Source organism: Paramisgurnus dabryanus, chromosome 18 (assembly GCF_030506205.2).
Source record: "Paramisgurnus dabryanus chromosome 18, PD_genome_1.1, whole genome shotgun sequence".
In the NCBI taxonomy this organism is placed as follows: domain Eukaryota; kingdom Metazoa; phylum Chordata; class Actinopteri; order Cypriniformes; family Cobitidae; genus Paramisgurnus; species Paramisgurnus dabryanus.
Genome location: NC_133354.1, coordinates 23,369,233 through 23,391,852, shown reverse-complemented (window position 1 = coordinate 23,391,852; position 22,620 = coordinate 23,369,233). Strand labels below are relative to the sequence as shown.

The following is a 22,620-nucleotide window of genomic DNA, read 5'->3' as shown; positions in this document are numbered from 1 at the left end:
TCAGAATTTATCTTTCAGTCTTTTTCAGGTGTCCACCAAGCACCTGAAATTGGAGAAACCTTCTGAATGTCTAGTTTGATAGTGTAGATTTACAGTACACTCATTCGAGCTATGGAACCCAACACCCATCCAGAGTGCCACCGTCTCACATTTCCACTCGCCCTCCTGTGTGTGTGCTTGCAGATGGTGTTACGCAAACGAGGGCGTCGGGACCCGGACCAAAGAAGGTGGGCGTAACGTCGGCCGTGTCTGACGAATCGGTAGCGGGAGACAGTGGGGTGTATGAGCCCTCGGAGAAGAGGTGAGCATCGAATTAATCCAAAAGTGAATTAAAAACTCATTTTTGGTTACCTAACATTTTCTTAACCATGGTTTCACATTTATTTAGGAAATTAACTTGAGATCATAACTTTATATTTATTTTCAATCAAGTTTCTTTTATTAATAGCTTTACTAGAGTTTGGTTCATATGGTAAGCAGGTGTTGTGTTGACTTCCACAGGCCGGGACTTCCTGCCGAGCAGCTTCTGGGTTTTGATGATGGGAGCTCGGTGAGCAGCTCTCAGATCAAACTCGGCCTGAAGTACGAGGCGAAGGAGAAGAGGTTCACAGTGTTCGTCATCCAGATCACCAACTGCAGCGCTCTCTCCCTGCCAGCCAACCAGAACATGTGAGAATTCACTCTCTCTGCCAGCTTCATTTAAACTTGATGGAGGCATTAATTTTAATTAGCCCGGATGTCATTTTGATGAAGCTTCTCTTCAAGGGACATGTGCTGGGTTTTACTGATGGAATTAAAGTGGACAGAGAATGAAAAACCATTTTTACCTTGTCTTTGTTGAATAATGGTAGTCTACCCGCATTCACAAACATACAAAAAGTGCTAAACATGCTAAACATCTCAGTCTCATAGAAATTCCTCTTTTAGAAATGTCAGCCAAAAAACGTCCCAATCTGAAAAACTGATGCTTATGACATCACAGGCATCTCACTGCCCCTCCACTATAAAATAATTGGCTACATTTTTTGAGTGGCAGCAAAGTCAGCCAATCAGTAATGAGATTGCAAGTTAAACCAGTAGGGGGAGCCAAATAGGTGCAAAACCACTTGTTTAAAATCCCCCACCCTAATAGAGCTATCTGAGAGAGGTTTTTAGGAAGCTTCCAAGGCATTACAGACCCAAACAAAACAAAATTTGTCTACATGTCACATCCCAGAACAAGGATAAATACCCCGTTCAATCATTCTATGTCACCTTTTACCCATTTACTAGATTTAAAACACAGATTCTCATTTTTTTACAGCTTAAATCTTTTTATTTTGCATTTATACAATGCAAAAGAAAAGCAAGAATAAAGCTCCACCCCTAACCCCAGCATTGAAAGCAAATGTGAGCCTGGACCACAAAATAAGTGTAATTTTTTTATTTAGATTTATACATCATAAATTGCTAAATAAATAATAAATATGAGGTTGCAAAATATGAGTATGCATCTGAGGATGCAAAAAAATCTATATTTTTATATACATTTTTAAAATACATTTTTGATATATTTAAGGTATAAATTTACAACATCATGGAACGTGATCTTAATATCATAATGATGTTGGCCATTAAAAAAATCGATAAATTTGACCCATGCAATGTATTGTTGGCTATTGTACAAATATACCCATGCGAAAGATCATCTCTTGTTTGTTTTAGATATGTTCGTGTGGCGGTGCTGCCGTGCTCGGAGCCCATCCGCTGTCTCTTCCGTACCCGCAGTGCTCTTCCACAGGAGTGTTTAGAGCTCAAGGAGGTGTTCGGCCTGCAGATGTCATCCAGTGCTATCAGACAAAAGACCTTGCGTATTGACATCTGCACCACCAGCAAATCTGGCCGTGAAGACTGTCTGGTGAGTCAGAAAATAGCTTTTGTTGTTAATAATAATAATGGGTATATGTTGATAAAAACTGATAGATATGGTACCTTCAAAGTCATTCTGGAGTGTTACAGATTTATTAATATTACTATTTTGTCAAATAATATAGTATTATTTTCTATTGAGTGTCTGTGTGACTAAAGTGTCTATATGATAAGATTTCCTTCCATGTACCGCTGTGTGAATACAGGTGTAGATTATTGAGTTCTTGTGTGCTTCTCATTAAGGCTGGAGCTCAGATCAGTTTAGCCGATGAGGAGTTTTCAGAGGAGTGGTGCACCAAGTGCTACAATCTTCTGAACTACTTGTACCTGCCGGAAATGGATGGAAAGCTCAATGACCAGGAGACCTCCAATCAGCTGGTAAGACACATACTGATAAACACACAATCCTCACTACAACCAAATGGTCCCAAATTCCTAAATCAGTATATAATAGGATGTAATTTTAGGAAAGCGGTCATTAAGAACACACCACCATATTCAAATCTAAACAAAAAAATGTGGCGCGCCCCTACGCAAATACTTCCCGTCACTGTTTTAGTTCAGAGATAAGAAAAATGCTATAAATATATATATATATATATATATATATATATATATATATATATATATATATATATATATATATATATATATATATATATATATATATATATATATATATATATATATATATATATATTGATAAAGCATTTTTAAGAATCAATACAGTATTGCTAAACAAAATAACATTATACTAACATGTGTCAATATTTTTTACGCCCCTAGTTAAATTGCAGGATATTAGATTAATAATGCTTAATATTACTTTAATTTATTCTGTTAGTGAATTAAATTAAATATTATTTTAACATTTACATATAATTTTCTCTTTGTAGAGATCAGTTGCCAGCAGCTCAGAGAACACAGTTGTACACCTGGACAACACTCCTTTAGAGGACTGGTAAGTTACCTGTAAACCAGCTGTATGTCCAATATAAAGACCAGCTTGACTATTAACATGCATTTGGATCTCATATTCTGCCACTTTCTTCTTCAACTCCTATATTTCCTATCAATCTTTTCTGTTCTCTTATGGAAGTTGTGCAATTTGACCACCTTTACACATGGTATTAAGTTTCATCTTGGGAATCCGATCACAATTTTACAACCATTGATCCAGATGTACAGACTTCAGTGAACATTATTATGTCTTTAATTCAATTCAATTTTATTTATATAGCGCTTTTAACAATTGCTAATTGTTTCAAAGCAGCTTTACATTAATAGATGCAGGAGAAAACACAGAAAAACTACATAAGCAACACAGTGGAAAAGATTAAACTGTACTAGCAAGCATAGTAATAATTTAACGTATAGAAGAGGGTGCTAAGTTAAGCCAATGTCAGCTGACTCCACAGGGGTTGAAAAACCCTCCTGGCTTTTTTAGTCAGGAGGGGAAAAGTTCTAGGAGGGGAAAAAACCCTTGAGAGAAAGCCAGACATAGCTGATCCTATAGAGGATATTATATAAATTAGATTTTATAAAATTTTATGGGAAGTAAAACTTGGTGTGATGACCTTCACGTCAGCAGAAACTGGGTCTGTTTGTGTCATTGTCCTCGGGATCGAGGACGAGACAGGGAGAGAGAGAAACACAATCCTATTAGCGTAGGGGCCGTTCGCATGTAATGAAAGTGTATACAGTATTGTGGTTTAATATCCACTTGGTTCCAGACAGGCTAACTATTGCGGCATAAGTATATTACCCAGATTAGTTATATGAATGCTTTATTAATATTCAGTAACAGAGATCATGATGATACTTCACTGTAATGACTTCAGCCCCTTTAGTATTTTTTAAGCAGTTTTGAACTGACACGTTTTGCTTGACCATGTGTTTGACTCACCCAAGAAAGATCTCACTAACAGGTGTAAACGGCCTCATGATGATTCAGTTTTTTGCCTAATGTGTGATCAGCAAAGAATAGACAGCTGATAGGGTTAGGTCTGTGGATGAGCAGTATCGAGTAGCATTCATCTCTTATGCCACAGTTATTTTCTGGACTCTTTGGATGAATGTATACTCTCAGCAAACCTGTGCAGTTTACTGATTGGTTAAAGGGCAGTCGCATGATTACAACCAAAACTGCACTACACATGCTTATTGTTTAAGAGCATGACTCAACCACAGCCACCTGTCATAAAAATATAAACACAATTGGACATGACAGGAATGTGGCAGGACTGCATTTTTCCAAAGCATTTCCACCCTTACTCTCGTTTGTGTTTAAGGTCCAGAATGGATTATTAAAAGTGCTCCTGTTTTAGGAACATTATGGTTTGCCAACAACCAATTGGTGACAGATACTCAACTGTGTATAGTGAATAGTTTTTAGATGAATAAGGAGCTTGATGTTATTACATTTCAAAAATATGTTACAACATGATTACCTTACACAACCAAGCGAGTCTGTTAACTAAAAATAAGTGGCGACACTTTACAATAAGGTTGTTAACATTAGTTAAAGCATTAGTTAACATGAACTAACAATGAATAATACTTGTACAGCATTTATAAATGTTAGCATTTTTTTGCATTTACTAATGTATTTTTAATATCAAAAGTTGTAAATGTTAATTAAAGGGATAGTTCACCCAAAAATGATTTTCTTATCCTCATATTGTTCTAAATCTGTATGAATTTCTTTTTTTCTGATAAACACAAAAGAAGATATTTTGGTAAATGATGGTAAACACACAGCTGACATTGTAAACAATGAGGGCGAATAGTTCCTTTTTGGGTGAACTGCTCCTTTAATCCACAAAAAAAACTATATTGGTCATTGTTAGTTTATGCATATACAATTTCTACCTTATTGTAGTAAAGTGAAAAAGCAAAAGATAATTAAAAATGTTTTCTGAGAATATTATTCTATTACCAACTGAAGTATCTGATGCTATAAAAGGGAAAAACAAAGAAAAGAAAAGAAATGAAAAACCAAAAAGTATAAATGCTAATAAAAAAACGAATCCTGAATTTAAATGAAGATTAATAATTACATAATGAGATGCAATAGAAAAAATCTAATCTTAAACCATGCTACCTAAATAACAAAGGACAAAAATGGTCACTACTGGTCTTTTGTATACAAAAATATAGGTGTGCCAAACAGATGAATTACTGTTATTAGAAAACTAAAAGGGTGACTGCACTTCAGAGGATAAATATCATTTTTTTAATCACATAAGTTTGATTTATTTTGGATGCTTTCAGTCACCAACATAATCGTCTCGGTTACGGATGTAACCCTCGTTCCCTGAAGGAGGGAACGGAGACGTCACGTCGTGACCGACGAATTGGGAACTCGCTTAGAGAGACCAATCTGCTTCGAATACTACTAAAACGCCAATGAACTTGGCATTGAGATATTTGCATAATGCTGGCGCCGCCCCGCCAGGTGCGTATATAAGCAGCAGGTGCAAATAAGGAAATTAGCTTCTTTTTCGCTGAGAAAGCCGGAAAGTGTGACCGGCCGTAACAGCAGGTGGCAGCACCTGTGGCGACGGGACGTGACGTCTCCGTTCCCTCCTTCAGGGAACGAGGGTTACATCCGTAACCGAGACGTTCCCTTTCAGTCGGTCACTACGACGTCACGTCGTGACCGACGAATTGGGAATCCCTACCAAAACGCCACTAGGGGCTGACCTCTTCCAGTGTCTGCGTAAAGCCCTCCGGTTCCACTTAAGGATAAGGAGAATTAGGTTTTAAGGCAGAAGGCCGGGCACTAGATGTTCCTTTAACCCCACAGAAGTGCCAGCGACTGGGAAGCGCCCTACCTGAGCGGGATAGGAACGCTGCGGAAGCCACCACCCGTCTTAAGGGTTAATGGTGGGCGAAAGTCAACCGTAGTTGAGGTAAAATGACAGCCGTGGCTGTGTAAGCAAAGCAGTGCTCTGCTAAGGGAAACGTGGGCTAGTAGGATTAACCCCACGGAAAAATACTCACAAAGGAACCCGGTGGGACACAATGTGGAGCCCGAGCCAACACGTAGGTTCGCGAGGATGCAGCTAGTGAAGGCTGACAGCCAATGCTCCGCAACAAAGGCTGCCAAGGCAGCGGAGGAAGAACAATTCAAACCATTACGCATTTTTGTTCTGGAGGCCTTCCATACTGACACAGTTATGAAGCATCAGATGGAGGCTGCAAGCCGACCTGTGAGACTGTTCTCCGTGCTCCCCCTGGTGAGGAAAGAACACGAGAGGATACAGGCTCAATACGAACACTGTAAAATCTAATGAACGTATTAGGTGTCGCCCAACCAGCAGCTCTACAGATGTCTGTTAGCGAGGAACCACGAGATAGAGCCCAAGATGAGGCAACGCTCCGTGTGGAGTGCGCTCTCAAATTAAAGGGGCAAGGAATACCCTGAAGATTATAAGCCAGGGCGATAGTATCAACTATCCAATGAGACATCCTCTGCTTAGTGACAGCTTTCCCTTTCTGCTGGCCACCATAACAAACAAAGAGCTGGTCTGAGGTCCTGAGGCTTTGCGTGCGATCCACGTAGAGTCGCAGTGCGCGTACGGGGCACAACAAAGCCACGGTTGGGTCTGCGTCCTCCGGAGGCAGCGCTTGCAAGCTCACCACTTGGTCTCTGAAAGGAGTCGTGGGAACTTTGGGCACGTAGCCTGGTCTGGGCCTCAATGTTACGCTTGAGGCATCAGGACCAAACTGAAGGCACGAGTCGTCAACAGAGAATGCATGTAAATCCCCTACTCTCTTCATTGAGGCCAATGCTAGCAGGGTCAGAGCTTTCATTGATAAAAGCTTCAGACTCACAGACTGCAAAGGCTCGAACGGGGGGGCCTGAAGGGCTTTCAGCACCATGGACAGGTCCCAAGGAGGAATAGAAGGAGGGCGCGAGGGGTTTAGCCTACGAGCGCCTCTTAGAAATCTAACAACCAAATCATGCTGGCCAACTGTTCTGCCGTTAATAAGTGAGTGATGAGCAGAAATAGCAGCGATATCAACTTTAATGGTGGAGGGTGACAGCCTACCGTCTAACCTATGTTGAAGATATAAAAGCACGGTGTTAATAGGGCATTCTCTGGGGTCCTCGCGTTGCGAAGAGCACCAGGTGACGAAAAGGTTCCATTTAAACGCGTAAGCCCGTCTCGTAGACGGAGCTCGTGCCGCGTTGATTGTGTTAGATACCGCTTATGGTAAATCACTTAAACCTTGCGCGCGCTCAACGACCACACATGGAGATCCCACAGGTCGGGGCGCGGGTGCCATAATGTGCCCCCTCCTTGAGAAAGAAGGTCCTTCCTCAGGGGAATCCGCCAGGGAGGGGCTGTCGCGAGGAGCATTAACTCTGGAAACCAATTCTTGCTCGTCCAATATGGGGCGATCAGTAAAAGGTTCTCCTCGTCCTGCCTGACCTTGCACAGTGTCTGTGCGATTAAGCTCACTGGGGGGAATGCGTATTTGCGCATCCCCCGAGGCCAGCTGTGTGCCAATGCGTCCACGCCGAGGCTGCCCTCGGTTAGTGAATAAAACAGGCGACAGTGGGTATCGTCCGGCGACGCAAACAGATCTATCTGCGCACGACCGAACTTCTTCCAAATTAGCTGGACCGTCTGGGGGTGGAGTCGCCATTCGCCGGGGCGCGCAGCTCGAGAAAGCGCGTCCGCTGCTGTATTGAGCGAGCCCGGAATGTGAATGGCACGAAGGGACCTCAGATGCTTCTGACTCCAAAGGAGGAGATGACGAGCGAGATGCGACAGGTGACGGGAGCGCAAACCGCCTTGACGGTTGATATACGCAACGGTCGCAGTGTTGTCGGTGCGTACTAGTACATCCTTCCCTCGCAGCTCCGTAGCGAAGCGTACGAGTCCCAGATATACTGCCCACAACTCTCGGCAATTGATATGCCAGTGCAACTGGGGTGCTGTCCACACCCCTGAAGCCGTAAGCTCGTCGTACGTGGCACCCCAGCCCGTGTCGGACGCATCTGTGTGTACAACAGCATGCTGAGCGATCTGTCTCATGGACACACCGGACCTGAGAAACGCGGGGTCCGACCACGGGGGGAATGTTAGGCGACACGCAGGTGTAATGGTTACACGATGGATGCCGGCGCGCCACGCTCTCCTCGGGACTCGATCGTGAAGCCAACGCTGAAGCGGTCTCATATGGAGCAGTCCGAGCGGTGTCACGGCCGCTGCTGCAGCCATATGCCCCAGGAGCTTCTGAAATTGTTTCAGCGGGACCGCATTCTTCCCTCGGAATGAACCGAGGCAAGTCAGAATTGACTGGACGCGCTCTTCTGTCAAACGCACCGATAAATCGATCGAGTCCAGTTCCATCCCGAGAAAAGAGATCCTCTGCGTGGGGCAGAGTTTGCTCTTTTCCCAGTTGACCCGAAGACCCAAACGGGCGAGATGCCGAAGCGTTAAATCTCTGTGCTCGCACAGCGTCCGTCGAGAATGCGCTATTATAAGCCAATCGTCGAGGTAAGCCAATATGCGAACGCCGCTCTCTCTGAGGGGTTTTAACGCCGCCTCCACTACTTTCGTGAACACACGGGGAGAGAGGGATAGCCCGAACGGTAAAACTTTGTACTGGTATGCCCGTCCCTCGAACGCAAACCGGAGAAACGGTCTGTGACGAGGGATTATGGACACATGAAAGTACGCGTCTTTCAGGTCTATTGCCGCAAACCAATCTTGGGGGCGAATTGAATTGAATATTTGCTTCGGTGTTATCATCCTGAAGGACCTCTTCTGCAGAGATTTGTTCAGAACGCGCAAATCCAAGATCGGTCGCAACCCGCCGCCTTTTTTGGGTACTATAAAATACGGGCTGTAGAAGCCCGATCTCATCTCGGTTGGAGGGACCGGCTCGATCGCGTCCTTCGCCAACAGGACTTCGACCTCTGCACGCAGTACGTGTGCATCGGACGCTTTCACCGTGGTGAAACGAATGCCCGAGAATTTGGGTGTGTGCCGGATGAATTGAATTTCGTAACCGAGGCGAACAGTGCGTAAAACCCAACGAGACGGGCTGGGAAGCTGAAGCCACGCCCCCAGGGACCGTACGAGGGGAATTAACGGCACTGTCGGGGTACCCGCGGTGGGGCGGCTGAGCGGGACAGGTGGTACTGCCGGTACGTCTGCTGAGACAGCATAAGTATCTACAGTATGTGTGTGTGTGACACTGACCTGAGCCCGCTGAGGGTGACGGTCGTCTGGTCTCCTCAGCGGAGAGCACAGACTCCGAGGAGGGTGCTGGTGGTCCCGTCTCCTCAGCGGAGAGCTGGAACTCCTCAGAACACCCGCTGGCGATAGAGGAGAGGGAGGAAGAGCATGTGAATGCCCGCTCACATCTCGCTCGATCCTCTGAAGACCTGGAGAAGGAATAGGAATGCACTCTTTTTGTGGTTTTGTGGGTGCCGGCTGAGAAGCCGGCGGAACAGAAACAAAAGGAAACCAAAGATTCTCCACCCGGCCCTCTACCGGTGGAGGGAGCGATGCCATCACCGTCTCCCGTAGAGTGATCCCATCCAAATCCAGGTCACCCGTCTCAGGGCCGCTTCGTCTTCCGTTTACCACGGGAAGCGGGTGGGGCGGGCGGGGCGGGCTGTCGACGGCTGTTCCCCCTCCGTGGCCTGGAAGATGTTCTAGTGGGGGGGCGGAGGCAGCCGCCGCAGGGCGCCCTCGGCGAGGAGCAGACGGGCCCGCCGGCGCTGGAGGGCGAGATGCAGGTCGCTTGCGCCGGGGCATGATCTGTGCGATCGCCTCTGTCTGCTTCTGGGCGGCGGAGAACTGCTGGGCAAAGGACTCCACCGACTCACCGAAGAGGCCAGCCTGTGACACTGGAGCGTCCAAGAACTTGTTCTTGTCCGCTTCCGACATGTCAGCCAGACATAGCCATAAGTGGCGTTCCTGGACCACCATCGTGGACATGGCACGACCAATCGCCTGCGCTGTCACCTTCGTAGCGCGAAGAGCCAGGTCAGTGGCAGCCCGGAGCTCCGAAAGGACAGGCGAGTCGTGTCCTCCCTCGTGCAGATCCCTCAAGGCTTTGGCTTGGTGAACCTGCAGCAACGCCATTGCGTGCAGGGCTGAGGCCGCCTCTCCACATGCCTGGTGGGCAGCGCCCGTTAAACCGGAGGACTGTCTGCAGGCACGAGAGGGGAGGGTTGGGCGGTCCTTCCAAGAGGGAGCGTGTGCCGGACACAGCTGCATCGCGACAGCACGCTCCACGGGAGGGATCCCCGTATAACCCTTAGCGGCTCCGCTGGTGAGGGAGGTGAGGGGGGAGGGCTGAAACGGCCGTAATCTCATGGAAAACGGCGACTTCCAGGTTCTAGTCAGCTCCTCGTGCACCTCGGGGAAGAAAGGCACCGGTGGAGAGGGTTGTGAAACCCGGGCAGCTCCAAAGAACCAATCATCCAGGCGGGACGGTTCGGGCTGAGGGGGGGGAACCCACTCTAACCCTACGGTCTCCGCCGCTCGAGCGAGCACGGCCACCATCTCTGGATCGAACTCCGGCGTCCCAACCCGACCAGAGGGAGGAAGGGCGTCGGGGTCCACGTCAGGGGGAGGAGGCCCACCCTCGGATGCTGCGGCGTCGGTGGACCCGGAGGGCGGCACGATGGATTCTAGAGACATCGTAGAACACGACGCTGAAGTCTCCATCGGCACATCAACCGGCTGTGGATGAGGAGGCTGAGAGCCTGAGGACGAATCCCCCGCTCGGCTCAGCACAGTGATGCGCAGGTCGTCTTTTGAGAGCTTCACAGCCGCACCGTGGCGGCGTTCAGCACTCGCATGACGAGGGTTGCGTTTTTCCCGGAGGAAAGACAACCGTCTGCGCAAATCCACAAGGGACATGTTCTCGCAGTGAGAACACTTACCCCCAGCGAACGCTGCCTCTGCGTGCTCGATGCCCAAACACGAAAGACAACGCTCGTGACCGTCCTTCGGACCCATGTATTTGCCGCACCCAAGATCGCACGGACGAAAAGCCATCCTGAAAAGGACGCTGATGTCCGGATATACGAGAGAGTGGCTGCCTTTAACAAGGCACAAAGCTCTCTCGTATCACTCTTTTAGGGAAATTCACTCAGATGCTTAGTTGATGAGCGCACAGGAAGGCAACGCACACACTAAACTCAAAACAAAATAAAGATGTAGAGTCGTGGAATTAAGCGAAGCGTCCGCTGTGGTACTGCTAGTCCAACCAACTTCAGCAATCGAATCCCACCAGAGTAGAGTAGCTTCTCAGTAGCAGATACTGCCGGCTTTCGAAGCGATAAAAAGCTAATTTCCTTATTTGCACCTGCTGCTTATATACGCACCTGGCGGGGCGGCGCCAGCATTATGCAAATATCTCAATGCCAAGTTCATTGGCGTTTTAGTAGTATTCGAAGCAGATTGGTCTCTCTAAGCGAGTTCCCAATTCGTTGGTCACGACGTGACGTCGTAGTGACCGACTGAAAGGGAACCCCACAGTTACATTTGTTTTATGCTATAGTTTGGATGAGTTTATTATTATTTTATAATGTGAAAAATATATAAATAAAGTATGAAGGAGTGTTTAAAAACTTTTGACCAGTAGTGTGTATTTGACATTTTTAATATATATATGCTAAAATGTTATTATTATTAAACACTGATGTATTTTGTTATTATTTACTATAATTATTTTATATTTTTATTATAATTATTTAATTCAGTTATAATGGTTATGCATGTTTGTGTAATCTGTCAGGTCTGGAGAGGTGTTAGAGACTGATGTGTTTGAGGATGAAGTCGGCAGTGATGTTGAGGAGGATGAAGACTTTTATCCTGATGACTGCCAGTGGGAGCAGGGGGAGGAGCCGGTGAAACCTGAACCAACAGCTGTCATAACGGAAAAGGTGACAGATTTGCTTTCATTTGACACATCTAATCCTTTCCTATAGTTTTAAAGGTAAAGCAGGTCATTTTTGTTGATGTCAAAATACTTTCTTATAACACTTAGCTGTGGTGGGAAAAAGTATTTTTACATCAACAAAAACATTTTCATTTGTTTGTCAAATGACAATTTTGTTTGGCACTGAAATTACACAGTATATTATGTATAAATTTTTATAAGTTTTCAGTTTTTTTTTATTTTTATAAATGTTTATATTGTTGTTCTTTGTTGTGTTTTGTAAGGTTAATAAAGAGACAAGTGTAGACGGTCTCCCTCATTCTGGATCTGTGGTCCGGCCCAAAGAGAGACGGCATGACGTCCATCAGCAAAACCCTTTCATGCGTGGGAACACCATCATCCGCTCCAAGACATTTTCTCCTGGACCACAGAGCCAGTATATCTGCAGGGTGAGAACACAATGATACGAATAAAAGTGACCCTTTCTGTGAAATCTTAATGATAAGATTAGTAGCATCACACTTACATTTTATTTAACTTTTTGGCATTAATATTTGCTTGGTTTTATTATTTCTCAACTCACCAGATCAATCGCAGCGACAGTGACAGCTCCACCCTTTCTAAAAAATCCCCGTTTGTCCGGAATGCCTCAGAGAGACGCAGCGTTCGAATGAAGAAGGTAACGAATAATTATTTCCTGCTCTTTAACTCTTTTCCCCCCATTGATGAGTTATCTCGTCAATTAAGAGAAAACGCTTCCATGCCAATGACACATTTTTACGTGGAAGGCGGGGCGCGGATGGCGCATTCCGCACGAATTAAGCGTTGATGCGGAAAATAGGCAAGTTAAACAATCTAAATTTTGGCGGATATTTGCCCACATTAACCAATCAGGAGCTTGCTCCAGTAGTGACATTATTACACGAAGTGAGCAGAGTTGCAGAAGCCCCTCCCATGACGTGAATTTCTGTGTAAATGTCTCGAATGGCTAGATTTTCACGCACGGCTTTCACGTGCCAATGAAGCGAGTAAACTAAAAATGTGCAAGCGTCCATATACGTGCGAATGGTGTGAATGCACAGTTACACAACTTATAAACACAAAAGCGTACATGGAGTTAAAACTCTGTGTATGTTTTGATAATCGTTCTGAATCGGATCTCTAACGAAGTCCTTTACAAAAAATGCAATTGTCTGAGCTTTTTGATATTTTTAAAGAAACCTACCCATATTTGAGAGGTGATAAAAAGAGAACAAATGAAGGTAGGATAAAACTCACATGACTCCTAGGGATTTATTTGATTTAAATAAAAGTGTTTTTTAATGCACATTTTTAGTATTTATGCGCCTCTAGCGGTTTTTATGTGATACTCCAAAATGCGCATAGAAATAGGTGGATGAAAACATAACTACTGTTACTTTAACATTGTAACAGAGTTTAATGGTTATAGAATTGACACAGAAAATATGATATTGTAATGGCCTGAAACATTTTGTGATCCATGACAATGAGTACCAAATTCTAAAAATATAAAATAATGAATTTGGACACAAAATGCACATGCGATTTATTTATTTATTGGTTATATTTTACAGTATTAGATAGGGCTGGGTATCGATTCAGATGTTCCAGATTGATTCAATTTCGATTCACAAGCTATCAAATTGATTCGATTCTCGATTCAATTTTCGATTCCGGTTCTCGGGCCAGTTTTTATGCTCGATTCTCAATTCAATCAATGAATATAGATTTAATACAAATACTTTATTAATAAAAAAAGAACAGTGAACATAAGTTTAAAAGTGGGTAATTAATAAAAATAAATTAAAGCCACAACACTATCGTTGTCGTCTTGCTTGCGAAATCTAAAATGCTTCAATTCCCTTTTACTTTTTATGTGAAGGTGGCATCAATGTCAATGAAGCACCTTAAACCGTCATTTTAAGCACTGAATGAAAGAATGACAGGCTCCTTGGTAACATCGCGCAAGGTTAAAAAGAGGGTGACATCTAGTGAAGAAGACTAGTAATTTGAATAACGTTAATCTTATGTTCAATGTTTGCAGGAAAAAAATATGCGGAAAAAAAACGATTCTGCTCTTTGAGAATCAATTCTGAATCGACCACGTTTAAAAAAACGATTAATCGAAAATAAAAAAAATTTGCCCAGCCCTATTATTAGAATGGTTGGCATCCACAACATCTGATTTCTTTAAAAAACTTTCTTTTAAGCTTTTTTACTCGTGAGCAGCTTTAAACAGCAGACATTTTACTTAAAGGGGCAGTTAAAAGTGGTTTAATATTTAATGCTGACATTTCTGTGCTGACCTGAGGTCAGTGTTAATGAAGCACAGTTTGAAGAAGAGAGGTCAAGTTTGCTGTGAATATACCTCAGGTGAAATGTTTCATTAAGTCTTTGAAGTTCTAGTGAGAGTTCAGTGTGGTTTGGTTAAGAAGTGTGCAGTCAGCTGTATATAGAGATTTCAAAAGAGCAGAATTATAGACTATTAAACTCTCCTCTGCCATCATATTAAACTGAACGTCATAAATGTGAAGCATGTCGTGGTCTTGCCTATTGCTTAAAAATTTAGGGACCTGAGTGTTATAGCTAAAATATGATACCGCCTCTAATGTTTTCTTCAGGGCATTTGTCCATATTCAGTAGAATTATTAATATAAATACTTGAAGTAACTGGTATTAACTAAAATGTTTAAGCTTTAACCCTAATGATCTATGAACTGTCACCATTGAGGACCCTTAACCTCAAGGTTACTTCTTGGATTTATGTGTAATAAGTGTTTCTCACTATGTTACAGCCACCCATGCAGGCCAAAGGTCTGGATGGTCTGCTCCGTACCTCTCTAGATCTGGAGCTGGACCTGCAGGTCACCCGTACACGGCACAACCGTCTGAACGAGGATCTGCGTGTGCTGCGGGAACTAAAGGAACAGCTGGAAAAGGCCAGACAGCAAGGCCAGCGCACCCTTCCCACGTGGGTGCAAGAGGACGAACGTTTTCGACTTCTGCTCAAACAGGCAGAGAGACAGGTGCGTTGAGAAAGACGTTGTAGGATGTGCTTCATTTTACACATTAATGGTACTTTGAGCTATGAGTTTTTACCTGGCTTAGACACTGAATTAAACTGGCTCCTTTTTTTGAAATCCAAACACTAGCTGTGTTTCCATTAAAGATTTGCGCAAACCTTTAGCATTAATTTCTAAATGTTATGATATAGTTATATACCATTTACAATAGTAGAATAAACATTCTTTCATGGCCTTTCCCTTCACCATAGTATCCCTATAGTGCCATTTCAAGGTACAAAGTACAAGTTACATCTCATTTAGAGGTATAATCTAAGGGTGTTTTCACACCTAGTTGGTTTGAGCTCTCCATATGCTCTCGGAGGAGTTCAGGGTGTATATGTGAACAAACCAAGTGATCTCAGACCCCCCCTAAAAGGACCCAAAAGTGGGTTCTAAAAGGACCCTGCTTTTGGGTTCTTTTGTGGTTCGATTTCTTTTTGAGATGTGAAATCAATGAGGTCCCGGTCCACTTTGCGTGTCATTTTGACATTGTATCAAAATAAACAGCTACACAGAAGGCTGGGGTCTGAGTTCTTATGAAGTTGTGATGTGAACAAGAAAGGGTCTGAGATCACTTCAGTTATGAAGTCCAATATATTGTGAACACCAAAAGGACTGAGGTCACATTCGGTTAGTTCCTTTTCTGGTTCACTTTAGGGCGTTTTCACATCTGTAGTTTGGTTAATTTGGTCCGGATCAAAAGCAAAAAATGTAACGTTGTAGCTTTTTAGCAGTTTTGGTTACTTTTCACACCACACTGATTGCTCTGATTCGCAGCAGTTGAAACAAACCAAAATTCAGTCATGTGATAAGATCCACATCACTCATTGGCCACATGTATTTGAACGTATTTTCTAAACTACTTCTCGATTGGTCCAAATCAACGTGCGTGAAATTCCAACGGAATACCGAATGTAAACAAAAAGGAGGAAAATACAGCAGACACCGTGGACAGACGGCTGCATGCCGTAATCGTGTCCATGGTTGTTATACATATTTTGTATACAGCTCTCTAGACAAACCGTTCATTTCCATAATGAATCGCGGATGCGGCTTGAAAACAACGTTTTAATGCACTACAAACGGCGAAGACACCAAATTTCTGAGGCTCCGCCCGCACCTCCTCGCAACTCCAGGTATGTCCGCGATCTGTCATTGTGCTAATATTGCTAATAGAAACAAACACCCAACAAACACTTCCTCATCCGATAATGCACTGGACAGCTGACTACAGCAGCTGGTTTAGTCCAAAATGCGCAGTACTTTTGCAGTTCGGTCGGTTTGATCTCGGATCGCAAACTCACCACAAACGAACCACTCTAGAGTTCGTTTGAAAGTGTACCGAGACCACCTTGAAGGTCCGCTTGTTTGGTCCGCTTTTGGTGCGCACCAGAGTTCGATTGCTGCATTCTCACCTGCCCAACGAACCGCACAAAGTGAGCAAACGAACTCTGGTACAAATCAACCGAACTAAACGAGGCAGGTGTGAAAACACCCTAAGTGAACTGGGTTTGGGTTTTTTAAAATTAACTATGTGTGAAACACCTGAACAGAGCCTTCCAGCCTCTTCAAGTTTGGTAAACCACATGTTTCTATGAAATCATCAGACCTGGTAAAGTCTGTGGGTATTTTGACAGTTAAATTGTCCATTTTACATAAGTCAGATACCTTAGAAAAGATATAGCATAAATCTTCAGACCAGTCAGATGTAAAATCTGATGATAACTTTATGGACTTTTCCTCAGACAAAGGAAGAGCAGCTACAGGAACAGAGGGTGGAGAAGATGATGCGGGCAGCAGCTAAAGATGTGCACAAGATCCGCGGGCAGAGCCTCAAAGAGGTCCCTGGAGTCCAGTCTTTCAGGTGGGCATCACTTTATTCAAACCACTGATTCTGAACTATTCCTAAACATTGTCTATACTTTGGCTATATATAGATCCTAAAGGTACACTCTACTTTTTTTGAAAATATATTAAAGGAGCAGTATGTAAGACATGTATATCAATAAATCATAAAATGGCCCTGTTATGTCACTAGACATTAAGAAATCATTTTCATTTCAAATACTAATATCACTGACAACAGTGGTCTGGCCAGGATATTGTCATTTAAAAAGTGGAGTTGCAGCCCTCAACTGATGTTTATGTTGTCATTTTGTGTATTGGCCACCAGCTGTGTGATTGCAGTACCAGTTTTAGCCACAAGTTTTGTTATTGCAATACCAGTTTTGGCCACAATCCTACATACTGTTCCTTTAATTTTCCAGCTCACCTAGAGTTAAACGTTTGATTTTTAACATGTTGGAATCCATTCAGCTGATCTCCGGGTCTGGCGCTACCACTTTTAGCATAGCTTAGCACAATTCATTGAATCTGATTAGACCATTAGCCTCACGCTAAAAAATAACCAAAGAGTTTTGATATTTGTCCTATTTTAAACTTGACTCTTGTGTAGTTACATCGTGTACTAAGACCGACAGAAAATTAAAAGTTGTGATTTTCTAGGCCGATATGGCTCGGAACTATACTCTCATTCTGGCGTAATAATCAAGGACTTTTCTGTCGTAACATGGCTGCAGCAGGGGAAGTGATATCACGCAGTGCCCGAAAATAGTCCTCAGCTATAGAAAGTTAACAAGGGGACTCTTTTCAGGCACTAAGTAATATCATTGCGCCTACTGTCCTTGATTATTACGCCAGAATAAGAATATAGTTCCTAACCATATCTGCCTAGAAAACCGCAACTTTTAATTTTCTGTCGGTCTTAATAATTATAGCCACTAGCCAGACCATTAAACAAACGGATACCGACAATTAAATTTTTTCCAGACGCATAACCGCAACATAGCACGTGCGTCCGATAAAATCGTCTATAGCTCAGTGTTATGCTACGTACACACCAAAAGCGAAACATTGTATTCCTCTCTCTAAATTACTTGCAGGATTTAACTTCACGTCATGCGAATTTTCCGCCTGTTGAATATTTTCAACTTGCGCGGAAGACGCATTTGGGGTGAATTGCGACAATCGCACCTCCCAATTTGCGAAATTTGCATCGCCCCACTCAAATTTGCGTCTATTCGTATCTTTGCATTTACTCAGTATGTCGTCTGTAAATTCGCTTTTGGTGTGTACTTTCAAAGTGTAAGTCACTTTGGATAAAGTGTCTGGCAAAAGCATTAACGTAAATAAATGTATGCATCATGTGTCTTGGTAGGCAGCTTGATAGGTACAGTTTTATATCTGATGTCTTTTCTTGCTGTACTCATTGTCCGTGTGACCTCTCTTAGAGAGAAGATGGCCTTCTTCACCAGAGCGAAGATAAACGTTCCCGATCTACCAGCCGATGACGTGTAGGGGACCTCAAGTATTTTCGTCTGAACTGCTGTTTCCATGGAAACAAAACTGACGTCTGGCGGTATTATGAAGAATTGCGTGAGAAAGTGTACGTTGGACAAGAAATGTCATTTTGAATCACTGGGTTAAAACTCTCAAAACTGAAATTGTATAGATCCACGTGTCTTATTCTTGGTTTTAATGCTAGATTTCTTTATTTTTTTGTACTGTCACGTCATTCTGTTACTAATAAGAGTATGTCTGTATCTGTACTAGGTATTTTAGCCGTCTTTCATAAACACCATGTCTTTTTAAAAATACGTTTGAAACATGCTGCTCTGCCGATGGGGCAGGACTGAGCACTGTAACTCTCGATGATGTGAATACAATAACTTACGGTACTACTTCTGTTTATAGCACAAGGATTCAGAAATCAGTATAGTACTTTACGTCGCCGTGACAAAACCGATTGGATTAATTCCTGCTACGCCGACAAACGTATTCTGTTCACATTTACGTTCGATAGTCTGAAGTTTTTATTTTGCAAATGTGTACACCGTTGTTAGCAAGCATGAAACTAAAGCATGACAGATAACTAGACTGGTTATTAGATTAAGTAGATTGCTAACATATCTCTGTGTTCGTTTCGGTAGCTGCACATGAAAACAAGACACACGTTCGTTTTTCCAAATGGTTTTAATATGATGTAGAAACTGCACTTAGATTCACAGACTCTCAGGTAGAATAACAGATAGTTAATGCACTTTAATAGAAATCAAAAAAGGCATTGATGTAGAGAATAAGAACATCTTTTGAGGTTTATTAGCTTTCCATCATATTTTTCACAATGATGTTTTAATTCGATGTTATCCCAAAACAGATTAGCTTCAAGCTACAAGCGCAGGTGTAATTGTAGTTTATGTGAATAATAATCTTTCATTCAGGTAAAGCTTATAGTACTAATACTGTTGAAACGAAACAATACTGAAGAAGCCTATAGTTTGTTTAGGCGAATCTCAAATCAAAAAAAGGATTGATTTGCATTGTGAAATATGATTTTAATGACATTTAATCACAATTACCCCCAATTTCATAGTGAAAATCTGGTAAAACTGTAGTAGGGTAATACAAATCAAGTTAATATAAAAATTAAATCTGCATAAATAAATGTAGTTTAGTGCTGGGCAAAGATTAATCGCGATTAATCGCATACAAAATAAAAGTGATTTTTGGCATAATATATGAGTGTGTGCTGTGTGTAATTATTATGTATAAATAAATACACACACATTCATGTATGTATTTAAGAAACATTTACATGTTTATATATATTTATTTATATTTTTATATATTCTATATTAAATATAAATAAAAAAATTGATATATAAATAAAACAATTCTGAAATTAATATATGAATGTGTGTGTGGTTAAATATACATAATAATTAGACACAGTACACGCACATATATTATGCAAAAAATCACTTTTATTTTGTATGCGATTAATCGCGATTAATTTCTGCCCAGCACTAAGTTTAATACCTAAATGAGGGTATGCATACAGTGCACATGACGAAAATTTCGTCATCACAATAGTACGCACGCACTTGTATGTGCATCGTCGTTTTTTTTTTACTTTTCATGCATATGTGCATAGAGGAAAATTTTGTATGTAGCCCAGGAGATGCGTTGCATTTTGTCGCAATGCGCATGCGTGGGACGTCTGTGTACACGAACGAGTCGCATAAACGAAGCTTTGCAAGGTTGTGTGTTCGACGTACACGTAATAAAACAATCTATACTCCGGGCTTTACAGTCTACAAATGTATAATTTTCTGTGTGAAGCATAGTAGGCTTTTGGATATTGGGGAAAATGTTATGAAATAATACTACGATGCAAATAATGCGCCTACAGATTCGCCTTCTTTCGATTTTGAAATGAAATGGAAACAGTAGCCTGTTTATGAATCAAACAAATAGGAAGCACATTTTAAACTGGAGCACGATCATCTCAAACACATCTAGGTCACTGCAGAGGCACAGTTCGTGATTCCCAACTTTCCCCGTAAACACTTAATAATGTATCGCACCCACTGCAGACATCCAATCATATAATGTTTGGATATCGTGCATAATGAACAAATGGTGGCATTGACATGTAAATGAGCACTATTAACCATATCAAAATGGATTTTCCTCATCAGCTCTGCAAATCTTGTATTTTGGTAATAGATGACTATGATTGTTATTCTGTCCCATGCGATTCTGATTCTTTTTGACCTTCGTGAGCAAAATTGGATGTTTGAATGTAGCACTTTAAAAAAAGCCCCAATTCACACAACCTTTTTACTTACATTATTATAAAATCAGGTTTTGGCCACATTTCAATGTTACATTAAATCTCACAATTGATCTTTACTAAATTAGCGCTTTCTGTGGCACAGTTCATGGGCCGTGCTCACATTTGAGGTCTTTACACTTCTTTAAACGAATGATATCCTCCTATTTATAAAGCCTCAGTAAAACATCAAATGCTCAACCTCAAAGCAATTATTTTTTGGTGATTTAAAGCAGACAGCAAAGCATGTTTTCATTCAATGTAATAATAGCAATATAAGCTATACTACATTGCATAGAAATACTGGACTTGACTACCTGGGCCATGTCATATTAATGTTTTAAAAATCCAGCAAGGATTACTACTCCAAAAAACAGTCTCTTGCTCCACCCTGTGGTGTAAACACTAATACAATCCAATAAGAAATGAATGTCTGATTCATCGTATGCCATTTATCAACACAATAAATGTCTTGAATTGTTTTTCCAGTTGCAATGCAGTTGTCTTGCATGTGAACATGATTTAGGACTTAACATAATACATCTGTGCAGTTTATTTTTTTTTGCAGTTTAGAATATTTATTTTATAAGATGGCGTACTATAACAACATTTAGGCCTGACTAAAATGCTGTCCCAAAGCCTTAAATTTAGCCAAATATCTATAATTCACTAATTTGTTGCTCTTGTACTGTGTTTCATATTTTCTTGTTCTTTATTTCAGTTCATTTATGAGTATTTGTTCTTTTCTTTGTCTCGCATCTCTATTGTATTGTTTTTACATTGTAGCACCGATAGTAAACTGCCAAACGTAGACTCCTGTTGGCTACATCCTAGCTCAGTTTAAACAGGTGCTGTGTGATGTGAATTCTTCTCACATGGGCATTTTAATGATACAGTTTTATTATTTTTACCAGAGCCTTTCAGATTTACTGTGTTTTACCCATGTTTTAGGATTTTGAATTGTTTCATTTGAATGTAAGAGAAGCGGTGTGTCCCCTTCAAACATGATGTACGTGTATGTATGTAATGCTGTAGAATGTAAACCGTTTTACCTGGAAACACCACAATTGATCTTATTATGAGAGTACTCGAACAAGAGCAAACAAGTCTTATGTTGTCACTATAGTATGCTATCGTACAGTACATTGTGTATGGTTGTATGGAGAAAGAATTGTTTTGATTGTGTGCTCTTCAACTATCCAATCTGAGTTTTTATTCATTCATACGTCATGTAAGACTTGTCATAATTAATCAGTAGGTGAAAACGCTGTCACATGAATAATTTGTTGTGTTATTGTTCACAGTAGGACTTTTATTTTGGAAGCCCCGGTGCATTTTTTTGTTATCTTATTGTAATGAACCTGATCTGATCACAGAGATGGTTTGAGAAGTACAGCTTGAATTTGTTGCACTTTTGTGATTTGGGTTTGCTGTCTTTTCTTTTTTTTCTTTTGAGACTTCTGAAAGCTGTGAATTTTATCATCGACACTGTACTGTCAACGAGAATTGTAAATATATCACCAGCACAAGAATATGTTTTGTAGTTTCACAACAAATATAAATATGTTCCTCTCTTCTAATCTTTATAATGTTTTGATTTTGTGTTTGTGAATTTGAGTGTAAAATTACTGAAAGTCATACATAAAGCATTGGGTTTGTTAATATTACTATAATAGTAACCCAAAGCCTACCCAAAGGGCTACACTATTTCAAAATCATCACAGTAAGTTTTGAAATTAAAATCTGAATAATTTTTGAGTCTGCTGTCAGCACTTACATTCATTTTGGTGCAACAAACCACTTAAAATTGAACAAATATACAAACCTTATTTCAAAATTAAATAAATAAAATTCAATTCTTAAATTCTTTAACTCTACATACATATACTTTTTAAATCATGTTATATGTCTGTCTTGTTTTATTTAAAATGTTGAACGTTACGGTACTGAGTGTTTGTGCACTGCAAAAATGTCTAATAACGGACCCAGCAAATAATATTTTTTTAACACAGCATTAATTGAGTATTTGTT

The 22,620-nt window shown here is 41.6% G+C and overlaps 1 protein-coding gene across 1 annotated transcript in view; it reads left to right on the top strand.

The window, feature by feature from the left end:
• wwc1 (WW and C2 domain containing 1) overlaps nucleotides 1–22,169 on the top strand; it is a 51,231-nt gene extending 29,062 nt beyond the window's left edge. Inside the window, exons 12-22 of the mRNA XM_065287336.2 lie at nucleotides 184–301; nucleotides 502–669; nucleotides 1,705–1,897; nucleotides 2,152–2,286; nucleotides 2,805–2,869; nucleotides 11,686–11,833; nucleotides 12,114–12,278; nucleotides 12,416–12,508; nucleotides 14,646–14,876; nucleotides 16,661–16,779; nucleotides 18,206–22,169. Of these exons, the coding sequence (XP_065143408.1) occupies nucleotides 184–301; nucleotides 502–669; nucleotides 1,705–1,897; nucleotides 2,152–2,286; nucleotides 2,805–2,869; nucleotides 11,686–11,833; nucleotides 12,114–12,278; nucleotides 12,416–12,508; nucleotides 14,646–14,876; nucleotides 16,661–16,779; nucleotides 18,206–18,272 (1,502 nt within the window). The 3' untranslated portion in view covers nucleotides 18,273–22,169. The remainder of the gene's footprint in view (nucleotides 1–183; nucleotides 302–501; nucleotides 670–1,704; nucleotides 1,898–2,151; nucleotides 2,287–2,804; nucleotides 2,870–11,685; nucleotides 11,834–12,113; nucleotides 12,279–12,415; nucleotides 12,509–14,645; nucleotides 14,877–16,660; nucleotides 16,780–18,205) is intronic.
• The last annotated feature ends 451 nt before the right edge of the window (nucleotides 22,170–22,620 follow it).